Source organism: Festucalex cinctus, chromosome 19 (genome assembly GCF_051991245.1).
Source record: "Festucalex cinctus isolate MCC-2025b chromosome 19, RoL_Fcin_1.0, whole genome shotgun sequence".
NCBI classification, from domain to species: domain Eukaryota; kingdom Metazoa; phylum Chordata; class Actinopteri; order Syngnathiformes; family Syngnathidae; genus Festucalex; species Festucalex cinctus.
The window spans coordinates 5,708,461-5,721,120 of record NC_135429.1 but is presented as its reverse complement, the minus strand read 5'-3'; the positions used below and the strand labels follow the sequence as shown (position 1 = coordinate 5,721,120).

The 12,660-nt window shown below is 40.1% G+C and overlaps 1 protein-coding gene across 1 annotated transcript in view; it reads left to right on the top strand.

Moving 5' to 3' along the window:
* The first annotated feature begins 4,250 nt into the window (after positions 1-4,250).
* efna3a (ephrin-A3a) overlaps positions 4,251-12,660 on the top strand; it is a 54,428-nt gene continuing 46,018 nt past the window's right edge. The window contains exon 1 of the mRNA XM_077507939.1: positions 4,251-4,693. Coding sequence (XP_077364065.1) covers positions 4,575-4,693 — 119 coding nt within the window. The 5' untranslated portion in view covers positions 4,251-4,574. The remainder of the gene's footprint in view (positions 4,694-12,660) is intronic.

The following is a 12,660-nucleotide window of genomic DNA, read 5'->3' as shown; positions in this document are numbered from 1 at the left end:
GAGTGCAAAAATGTAAAAGATGAAGGAGGTGGAGTGCGAGACAGAAATACATTTTTACGCTCTTATTTGAACACATGTTCATTTGTCTCCATCTGTCCTGACTTCAAAAGGCCGCCGTCGCCGCGTTTGCCGCCGCTGTTGTTATTTTTGCCACTCTCGCTTTTGCTTAATATTCAAAGTTTGACATTTGGCGATATTCGCGGATGAATAAAATAAGTCATTGTTTAGCGCCAGCCGCCAGACATCCAGCTCTATCAAGTGCGCGCTAATTAACATAAAAATAAAAAAAACGAGCTCGAAATTAATGTCGGAAATGAGCGATAACAGCAAGAGGAGGAATTGAGGAAGCCCTCAGAGGAGCTGAGGATTTTTGCCCCATCGTCAATAATGCTTACGCGGAATGAAGCCGGCCAGGGAATCAATAGCCAGTCAAGGATAGGAAGCGCTGAGGCTGATTGATGATGGCCAATTATCTGCATAATAAACACGCCGGCCCGCTGCTTGTGTTTATGAATTTGTCCCAAACACAATCAAAGGTAAAAGCGTTGAAGTTCATGCGGGGGAAGCACTGGGCGTACGTAAGCAGCCGAGCATATACCAAGAACAAATGTCTTCAATAACTTATGACACTGGCATAGCTTCACCACTGCACAAAGCACACATCATAAATATGCATCCGCCGGCCTCTGCTGCTTTTTGCCGGGTCCTGGAAACATATTAAATGTCACTCTCCATAATTTCATCTCGCTTTCATTGGCGCGGGGTGGCACAGAAAGCAAGACATCATCAGTTTACAGGCAAACGGCGTAATACGCTCCGTATATATTGTATTATATATATCTGTCACTGTCCTCCTGGGTGGGGAGAGAATGACAAATGTCAGCGTGCCAGAACAGAGGGGAGTCAGCCATACGTGGTGGGACAAAGAGAGTAGGGATGATACTGCGCTCTTCGTCGCCACGGCAACGGGCCTGGAGGGCACCCGAAAGTGGCTGACAAAAACAACCCGCAGAACGTGTCAAAGCGAGAGATAACTACAAGCCGGTTAACGCTGGCCCGCAGGGGGTCGTCGGGGTGGTAAGTGTACTCCTTACTTTGTAAACAAAAACAGTGCAGCTCAGCCTCTGGCCAGTGGGCGTCATGGCTAGCCATATATCTTTGGTAGTACAGTGGAAGCTTGACTTGCAGGTTTAAGTCGATCCATGATCGAAGTTTGAGCTCAGTTTACTCATACTGTATTTTTTTTTTTTAATGGAAATGAATTGAAATACCATTAATCTGGTTCAAAAAAGAAGGAAAAATACCATCTTTTATGATGTCCTTGAAATTGCATCCAAAGATGTATGTGGCATAACAATCACACCCTTAGTCAGTCAAGCAAAACTATGTGTTGCAACAACATAATAATCATGTTCATGTTTTGGTCAAAATACTCAATATGTGACGTAACAATCACATACTTGTTTAGTCAGTTGTTCTTGGAGATAGTTTCAGCAAAAAAAAAACAAACAAAACAAAACTGCATGCTAATGCTAATATTAGTCAAAATCACTCTCAAAGCTTTTTCATAACAATCACATGCTTGTGAAATCAGAAATCACTTTCAAAATCTCTTCCCAAGCTATGTTTGACATAATCACATGCCTGTGTAGTCCGTGTTTGGCATAACAATCACGTGTTTGTGCAGTCAAAAGTCACTCTCAAACCCATGTATGCTTGTGTCATCAAAGATCACTCTCAAACATAACTTTTGCATAACAGTCACACTATTTGGCATAACAATCAGATGCTTATAAAGTCAGAAATCACTTTCAAAATCTCTTTCCAAGCTACGTGTGGCATAACAATGTCATGCTTGTGTAGTCAGTGTTTGGCATAACAAACAATCACGTGTTTGTGCAGTCAAAAATCACTCCCAAACCTAAACATGGCAGAACAATCATATGCTTGTGTTGTCAAAGTTCGCCCTCAAATCTGGTTTGCATAACAATCACATACTATGTTTGTCATAACAATCTTATTCTTGTGAAGTCAAAATCTCTTTCAAAGCTATATGGAGCATAACAATCTCACATCTGTAGAATATAAATCAGTGTAAAACCTTCCTCATGTCAGATGGATGTGAATGTTTATAGATTTGTGTTTGTTGATGGAAATAAGATTGAGGGCGTGGCTTTAGACAGGCAAGCGTTTTCCCTACCCCAGAAAGTTTTTCTCCAGAAGTCTTGCTTGTCATAGTCCAGAAATTGGCTGAGTCAGGATGTCCAAATTGATCTTTAAAACATCATTCCTCACTGTTCCTTTGGCTCACATTGACCCGGTTCAGAATGTTCTGTCACTGTGTTGTGCCCACTGCTTGGCGGACTTTAGTAATCCCGAAACGACGTCGAGGACGGCCATGACGACGTTTCCCCAGTTTTTCGCTGCAGGGGAAAAAAAAATAAATAAGGAAGACTATTACGAGATATGAAATTGGCAGAGTTAATCAAACTCAGGCAGATGCTTAATATTTGGAATTAAGCAAGATATTAATATGGCAGGGCTGATAGAGTGGTTGAAACCACCGGAGGCAGAATTAAACAGGTTAATTAAAGTCTCCAAATACAGCCTGCCTCCATTTCTATTTCACTATTAAACACGTAGCTGCAAATATATGCAGGCTTTTTCCATTTACCAATAATTATAGTCATCCAAATCTTAGTTAACCTTCAGCAATATATTACTGTGGCGGCTTGGTGTTGGAATTTCCATTTTCTCAAATGTGAAATGCAGAGTAACGCGATAAAACCATTTCTGGGGAAAACATTGCCAGAAAGCTCTTTAACTCCGATTTTTCAGGTTGAGTATTTTTCTGGTGTCTTTTCAACCCATTTCGTCTACGCCGCACAACCGTAAAGTTTCACAGCGCGCCGTGATGCTGGTGTGTGACGTTACCACGGCGACCGGCGGCTTCGACAAACACGGCGGCGAACATCCGTGGACGCGAGCTGCGAGTAATAAAATGGAGCGAGCAGACAATAGAACGCGCATCCGCGCTCGGGCTGCAGATCCCGTTGAATCATTAATGCGCATCCAGATTGAGCCCGGGCTCGGTCTGCTGCTTCACAGCCACGCTGACAGGTGGCAGCCCCGTCGTAGCAAGCAGGATAACATGAAGGGACACATGTTAATTCACAGCAAACGGAGACGATGAATTATTGCTTTCACACTAGCGTACATTACAGCTGTGAAAGTAATAATTAGTTTTTGTTGTCCTGGATTCGATTCGTGCAGGATGCAGACAAAAATGGAGCATGTTTTGATATACTTTTGTTCAAAACTCAGCATCATGCTTTGGGGTGTTTTTTCGTTTTTTTAAAACCAGGTTTTCGTGAAATTGGAAGGAATTATGAACAGTTCCAAACAGCATTAGCACCCAAAAAAAAAAAAGGCATAAAAAGCCTACTAGAACAACTATATGTATCTAAGTAACTTAGACCTACCTAACTCTAACTAAATAATTATCTAAGTTACTGCAACCAAGTAACTGTAACTAAGTAATAAAGTAAAGTAAGCAAAGACAAGTCAGCAACAGCCTACTAGAACCTCTGAGCTTTATTCAGGCTTAATAATAGGCACTTTAAATGGTGGCAGGCGGACTCCTATTTGAATGTGATTAGTTCAGTCTGAACACAGCAACCGTTAATAAGTATAACAAATAAAGTAAATTAAAGTAAGTTACCGACTGACAGCAAAGTAAGTAAATAAATGTCATGGAAAGGCCACCAGAACATCAGAAACTTTTTCAGGTGGGGCAGTTTAATCAGAGGCACTGTAAATCATGGCAGGTGTGTGGTGATTCCTAATTTAAGAGGTGTTAAGTTAATGTGTGATGTGTGTTTGTATATGCTGCAACAATCCGCAGTATGGCACCGCGCCACAAGGTGGCGCCTCCTTGTTTTTGTTATACCTATGCAGCACTTTTTCGTTGGGCCATTAGTGTATTTGATGCGGTGGACACGTCGTCGCGCCTAGTTATTATTTATTTATTTATTTATTTATTTTTTTAACCTGTGGGCTTCCAATCTCTTTGTTTGCTCACCAATTTTATTTATTTTTTCTTTTTTTTTTTTTTTTGCTATCCAGCAGCGCCGTCCACGGCTGATCAGCAACTTAGTTTTAATTGAGTGACGCGTGCAGGTGAGGCTGAAATGTGTGTGCGCGTGCGCGTGAAGCAGACGGACACGTGGGTGCACCGAGAGGGCGTGTCCGCGGCGGCGTGTGTGCGTGCGCATCCAGCGAGCGGCGCTACTGAATGAAAGAGAGGCAGGCAGGCAGCCAGGCAGGTAGCAGCTGAGTTGAGCTCCTCCACAAAACAACAACAACAAACTCAAGTGGTGCCAAAGTGAAGCAAGGCGTCGTCGCGATGGCGTCGGACTTGAACAACACGTAACTCGGAACTATTGTGCAAAAGTGGCCGGCTGGTGGTGCGCCAAAAGGGAAGCTCGGGAGCGCGCACGTGGATTATTCTTATTATTATTATTTTAATTTTTTGTTGGTTTGTTTTTGTGATTCGCGTTGCTGTTATCTGCACGATGATGACGATGGCCGTGGCGACGCTGTGCCTGAGCGTGATGACGCTGGTGCTGTCCAACTTGGAGCCGTCCAGAGGCAGCAACCGGCACGCGGTGTACTGGAACAGCTCCAACCTGCTGTAAGTCTGCATGTGCAATTAAACACGTCGCGTGCGTGCGTGCGTGCGTGGGTGGGTGCTGCTCTTTGTTTGGCGTGGTAGTGGTCGCCCATTCAAACTCTGCAAGCATTCAAGACAACTCGGGGAAGAACATAAATAAGATTTGCTTTTTTTCCCATATGGTGGGCAACGTATGGCGCGCGGGCAAAAAAAAAAAATGCCTCAAGCCTCCATAGCATTTTAAACCTCTCATTTTATCCACAACCACTCCTCATTTTATATATAATAATGATCATTTGTTTGCTTCTCTTTTGTTTCATGAAATCTGTGGTGAAGATTTGGTTGATTTGCTGGGTAAAGCTTAGAATTAAGGCGTGTACAGCTTTAACAGACCACAATAGAAAAATAATAATGAAGTTCAAGTGAAAAATCAGTGCAGGTTGGATGGTCCGAATCTTAACTCATTCACTGCCATTGACGGAAAAAGACGTCAAATGATGCATTTTTTTTTTTTCTAGTCTGGCAATGAATGTGTTAAAATGAAGGATCCAGGCCGTTTGGAATTTTTGACAAGTCATTGCAAAACTGGTTTGATTGAGTTGAAGAAGAAAGAGCTCATGATAGGAAAATACTTGTTCACCACTAGAATCCTAAAACTAAGGATACGGTTCAAAGTTTTCAAATTATTTTAATTAAAAAGAGCACTTAAATTGAGAAAAAAAAAAGATGATGTATGCTCACCACGAGAATCCTAGAATTAAGGATACAGGCCGTTCAAACTGTGAAAATTGCTTTCGAGGAAAATCTGTTTGTGTATTGGCACCTGAAGAACTAATGACACGGGCTGTTTATAGTGTTAGAATATCTGTTTGTCTTTTTCTGATGCCACAAAAAATAGAATTAAATTGGAACACTGAAAAATGTATGAGCAAATTGTTTTTGTTTTTTTTCACCACTTGTATCCTAGAAATAAGGATACATGTTGGAATATCAGATTTTTGTCATGTAAAAGTTAGATGGTTTTAAAGCTTTTCCAAAAATAAGAATGAAATAAGACCATGAAAAATAGTTTCAAAAACCTGTTCATCAAAAACAATTTAAAGTTGTAAAATCTCACAGGAAATCACTTGTAGTTGGTCGCGGGAAGCCGAGAAATAAAGATCCAAGTCATTTTTGTTAAGTTTTAATGTGGAAAAAAATGTATCGCACGATGAATCACTCCAAACTCAATTAAAAAAAAAAAATGAATACAAACAATTCGCCGTGGTGATCAAAGTGTCATGTTGGCTCCCTCTAGTGGAAGGAGAAGGTATCACTCAAATGTTGAAACGATGCAGAAAACGATTATTTGATGAAGTCCAGTACATCCGGTTGGATTTAGGTCTGGGCTCGGGCCCCTTGCGGGTCCCCGAAGATCCGATCGACCGCGTGGCGGCGAGATCGATGCCGACTCGGCCGCCTTTTGTCTCCTCGTTAGCCAGTCGTTGGTTCTCACGTTCTTTTTATCCGCTCTCATCACACAACCTCATCGAGCCCCCCCCCCGTCTATATGTGCCCCCCCCCCTCGTCCCGAGTGTCCATTTGTATTCGCCTCCTATCTCCTGCCTTCATCTCATACTTGCTTATTTTCTTGTTTTTTTTTGTTTTTTTCTTTTCCCTGCCGCGTCTCAAGCCAGACGGGCCGTCCCTCTCAATTTCCCCCTCTTTTAATTTCCTGCTTCTCATTACCAAAAGCTCCATCTGCTCCCCGCAAGCCCCCCAAACTACTCAGCTGGGACTACAAATACGGCAGATGATTCATATTAGGCATTGTCGGAGAGAGCTGCCGACGAGCGTTTACGGGTTGAGGCAACTTTCAAATGAGGGATTTTGAGGGGAAAAGATGTCTGGAAAAGGCACAATTTCCATCTTAAGTTTCACCCTGGGAACCTTCAGTTCTCAGTACTTGGAGTTCCTCGCACTAAAAACTCCCCGTGGCCCTTCAGGTCGACAGTGTGCAGATAAAATCAAAGCGGAAATAGTCGTCATCCACTCGGGCGCTGCCTAAAAATTCTAATTAAAATTCAAATAGATTTAAATTTTTAATCAAAATACAGCACAGGTATTTAAAAAAAAAAAAAAAAAAAAAACTACATATATACAAACATAATTAAATAAATTATATTAAAAATGGCATTTGAATAAAAATACGGTGACTAAAAAAATATAAATCTAAAAAAATATCAAAATTTAAAATGCAATTAAAATTCAGTAGAAAGTAGGATAAAATTTAAAATAAAAAACAATAAAAATATACAACGAAAACCCAATTAAGTAAGCATAAAATAAATACAATTTACACAAGTACATTATTAAAAATACATTAATTAAATACAATAAAGGTGCAATAAAATGAAAACAAATAAAATAAAATACATTTAAGTAAAAATAATCAAAGCAAAATAAAAATTCCTTAAAGTGAAATATATATTGCTATAAAATCAATTAAAAAATACAATTAAAATGGATAGAAATAAAATTAAGAAAATAAATTGCCACAGCAAAAGAAGAAAATACATTGAATGTTATGTGAAATATGTGACTAATATAATAAAAAAAAATATAAAAATCAATAAATATAAATCCAATATTTACAGGTAAATAATTTTTTTTAATAAATACTAATTAAAATAATAAAAATACAATGAAGCAAAAAATACTAAATAATTAAAATACAATTTAAATATTGTAACAAATAATATATTAAAAAAACCATAAAATAAATCAATATAAGTAAAAATTACTTTCAAACTACAACTAGAGAAACAGGAAAAAAAAATCAAATAAAATTTCGAACAGAAAGAAATACTTAAAACAAACGAAGAAGAAAATATATAAGAAGTTACATCACAATCGTTGGTTCGTGAAGTTGAGCGAAGACGATTTGACTGTGGAATGGTTGACTTCTAGTTTTCATGACTTTGAAACGTGACCAAATTGGCGATGGAGCGGCATTCCGCCATCTTTGAAGCAAGATAGTTTCCCCCCCCCCACGACTTGCCCTTGGCAAAATTGGCGTCTTTTTGTCTCCCCTAAAAAGTGTGTGAAATCTCCTCGGTATTCATCGTATGTGTTGATTTTAATTAGAGCGGCTATTATTGCCTTGCACCGCCGTTCATTACACCGTCTTGTGTCTTTGAATGGACGTTTATACGGCGAGGTGATAAAGGAAGTGCTCACGTTAATTAATTCAGACGAGTGCGAGCGAGAGGGGCGCGCTAAAATAATGCAAAAAGTGACCCAGTTTGCAGCAAAAGCAGACAAATCCAGCGAGGTTACATCAGGGAACGGGGATGGCCTTCGCCGTTTGGGGAAAAAAAAAGTCCTTAAGTGAAGTGAGCGCCGTTCTTGCTCCTTCAAGCGTGCAGCTCCTTTTTTTTCCCTCTCACCGGCTTCCGTTCGGAGATGCGAACTGCCGGGTGGCGGAATCCAGGCCAGGGGAGGCAGAAAGCGAGAGCGAGGGGCCTCGAGGGCCAAACAGCAAGTCGGGGACTTAATGTTGGAGCCTGCGGCTGCACGGCGGCGCTGGTGCAGATGGCTTCGGCACAGCTGCAAGAAATGAGATCAGCGCGAAGCCAAGCTGTGTGTGCCAACATCGTGAAAATGGCTTTTTATGATAACGCGCAGCCGGGAATGACGAAAAGCTGCTTTGACACGCCGTCGGTGTCGCTGCGTGCGCTTTTGATTTCTTTTTCTGGCCGCATTTCCACCTTGATGATTCTTGAAGGGTTTTTTTCCTGGCCCAAATTGAGCGTGCGTACATATGTGGCGACCCCCGCAGGACTCTCGTATCTCAAGCTTAGTTGATCAAACGTTTTCTTCTGTCAGCCGACCACCAGGGGGCAAACACATAGTTGAGGCTTCATTAAAATGCTGAAATAGCAAGCGAGCAAAAGGGATTAACATTTGTTGTGTCATTCAAATGGTACACGACAATTTGTTGTTTTTGGGAATGCTCATATTAAATCGGAATTGCAATATTGAGTTAAAAAAAATATTTTTAAAAATTATTCAGCTATAAATTAAACAGAATAGTGCATTTATTTAGTTAGCGTTACCTAAATAAGAAATTCTTACGTAAATCCTTTTTTTTTTTTTTTTTTTTTTTATTATTTGAAAATAGTTTTCTTTGTTGAAAAGTAGTGCAATAAAAATAAAGATGTTTTCCCTGACATAATCATTGTGATTAATGATTGTGATTACAATACAGAGAGTCATCGAGTTATGTCGTACGTGACTTTACGGCGCCTGTCATTCGTCCGCAGCACCTCCTTTTTCATTAATTTCCCGTATTAGCCACACAATTTCAAAGTGATTTAAAGTTGTGTTGTTGTTACCTCCAGCAACGGACGTCCATCGCGCAGGTCGGCTCGCCATCAGGCGCGTCGCGTTTCCGTGTTTAAACTCGAATTGGCTGCACTCTGCCGTCCGTCAGCAATGAATCTCCGTGCGGAAACACAAATTTTTGGTTCCAGCTCTGCCCGGTTGCGCAAATGTTATTTTTTTTTTAATTACTGTACAAAGTATTTTGATGTAAATATTGACTTTAACGGTGAAAAGTTGAAATTCGGGTTATATCGCCAGCGTAGGAACGTAACTCGAAGACTCCCTGTATTGATCAAAATAATCGTGATGATCATTTTGGCCATAATCGTGTCATTTTTATTTATTTATTTATGCATTTTAAGATATAACCTGTTGCCTGGCCCTTTTTTTGTCTTGAGTTACAGCAGATAAAAAAAAAAAGATTGTATGCATGCAAAAGATGTTTGCTATTGCTCAGTAAAGTGCAGTAATATCCGTTTTTTTTTTCTCCCCAGAGGATAAAGAACATGTCTGAGATTGTTATATTTTGTACTCGTCTTGCTCCATCATTTCTGTTCATGTATCATTAGTTAAAAGGAATGCAACATTGCTAGTTTTGTTAGCCCCTCTATTGTATTTCATGTTAGCTTTAAGCTCGTGTGTTTTTATGAGACAATTTATGTGGCTTGGCTCAACAGGTGTTGCCCTTTAACTATGTATTGTTTAATTCCGTTTTGTTTTAAGTGTCCTTTTTAGATGAAATTTCATCTGGGAGTGACAAATATTTGCCTTACCTCTTATTTGGACAACTCAGTGACTCTTTCCATTTTAGTTTGAGGTTAGACTCTTTCTATGGAACGTTTTAAAGTGTTTTGATCTGTTTCTTTAAAGCGTGTGGGAGGGATAAAACTATTAACCAAATGGTTTTTTTTTTTACTGCAGGTGGGCATGCAATATATCCCCCGCAACAAACCGAGGTTCAGTGTACTGTTTTGTTTGTTATTTTTGTTAGCTGCAAAGCGAAACCAGCATGAGTCAAAATCGAACTTGTAGCCGGCAATGCTTTGATTATCGCCCAGGTCCGTCAGCGGCCAACTTGTTACAGATGTCCCCGCTAATGGCTGACGGAGGCGGGAAAACACACACACACGCACGCACACAAAATCACACACACACAGGCAGGCCATTAAATCATCTCGCATCGGGGGCCATCTGCCAATTAGATGGGGGAGATGTGGAACATCTTGAGAGCATTGGGGGTGGAGGACACCCCCCCCCCCCCCCCCCCCCACACACACACACACACACACACATGTGGCACTCTATGACCCTTCCCATCCTTCCCCCACGTCAGGTGGGTTTCAAAACTCGTGTTTGCTTTTTTTCGAGCATCCTACACCATTTTACTTTCTTAAACTGAATCATAAAGTCAAATTAAAAAAAATAAATTCAAATGTTTTGTAGTAATGGAAATAACACTAAATCTATAAACACAACATGATTAAATAGAACGTTAAGAATTATGTCGTGAATCTTTTTTTGCTTCTGGTGTGACTTGACCACCAGGGGGCAGTATAATAGTCATGCAAACACATGAAGAGTTTCACAACTACTGTAAGTGACTCACTAAACTACAGCAATAGTCATTTTTTTTGCAGTTGTTTCAATATTTATTCCATCTTGATGCAATTTGTTAGCTTGTCTATGCCGTTTCCCATTATACGTTAGCATTAAGCTAGCAGACTTTCAAACAGTTATGCATTAAATGCTCCACATACAAATTATGTTTGATGTTTATTTGACAATAAACTTCAATAAAGAGTTTGTAGCCTCTTCGACGAAACTCTCCCTGATGCATTTCCTCTTCACTTCGCTCCGATCCCCAACCAGTGCCGTTTCCGAGACCAGATATAAAATCGGTGGTCCGAAAGTCACGCAAAATAAAAAAAAAATAAAAAAAATAGATCACTTCTTCAAACCAAATGCCGTCTTTTGTAATGGATTTAACTTTAAAAAGTCATCTTGCTCCCGACGGGACGGAAGAGGCGAGAAGTGAGATTGAAAAGGTGGCAAACATCTCTGGGCTAAATCGCTTCTCCCCCCCCCCCCCCCCGTTCGCTGCTCAGCGAGATGAAAGTCTTCTTTCAACTTGTGGAAAAAGTCTCAGCTCAGATGAATGGAAACATGAGAATTAATAGGAACACACGGAAATCCAATGTTTTATTTTAGTCAAGAATTTGGAGATACGATTCATAAATTACAAGTCGAGTTACTGTACACATTCAGGTAATTGTCATTTTTTTAAATTTTATTTTATTTTCAGAAGCTTCTTAAATTCTAAAAGATATTAATGACCATTTCAAAAATTTCAAGTAATTCCCACTTTGTTTTTGTTTTTTTTAAACATTTATTTTTCTATAGATGTTTTTTTCCACCTGCAAAATTAAATAGCATTAAAAGTAAATAAATAAATAAATAAATAAATAAACTTTTAACTTTAAAATAAAAATAAAAAAAATTACAATTTAAAATACGTAAAATAATAAATATACTTTATCATGTTTATTTTTTGTTTCCTATATATTTCTTCATGCCTAATGCCCCCCCCCCCTTCAATTTATATTAACATTATACTGAATCCCTTCGGTCCAAACACATTGGAATTTACTGGGAACTTTTTTTTTTCTCAATAAAACTGGGGAGGGGGGAACTTCAAGTTTTATATTAATTTAACCAAACCACATAACTGTCTGACACTAGTCAGCTAGCTTAGCGCTAACACAAAATGCAAAACGCTATCGATACGCTATCAGAGCTAGTGTTGACTTTACGGCTTTATAATCCATACAAGGCAACAAAACAACAGAACAGCTTATATTACTGCAGCTTCTTAAGAAGTTGTGACAGTCATCTTCGTGTATACGTACGCATGTATTACGCTGCCCCCTAGTGGCCAAGGAACAATGAATGTATGAACTCTTGATACACAGACTAATTCTTTACATCCATTTAAGTTATGTTATTCTTGTATGTTTTTTTTTTTTTATAGAATCCTGCAGTATTTTATTACGCGGCCACACTTAATTGACATCGTCGTCAAATCTTGTTGGACTGTTCGTGTGCACGGAACGAAGTGTCAGTCTGCGTGTGGAAGGTTGTTGTTGTCGTCCTGCCTGCCTGCTGCCAGGTGTTTGTGTCGGTGCGTGGGCCCATCTCGACGTGGAGGCGGTTCCCTGCCGGACAAGAACGTTCGATATCTCAGCGCGGCGGCTGACGTCGAAGGATGTAAAGTGCACGGGGGCTTAATGGAAGCAGGACTTTTAGCGGGCTGCTATTTATTTATTTTTTCCCCGTTTGCGAACGGTCTGTTTGAGGCGGGAGATGATACCCGCGAGAGTTGATCCGCGCTAATGTGGACACGGGGCCGGCTTATTCGTGTGCACCGCCGCCCCGAGACAAAAAAAGCCCCGCACACACTCGGGCTACCTGATTACATCGGTCCACCTGCAGCTCGGCCTCTTTTGTTCCCTCGTGCTCACTGGAGCGCACCGCCTCACTCAATGCACATTCAAGAGCCAGCGGAATTGCACTGATTGAATATTGTAAAGCCACCCCCCTTTTTCTTTGGATTTTTAAATTGAATT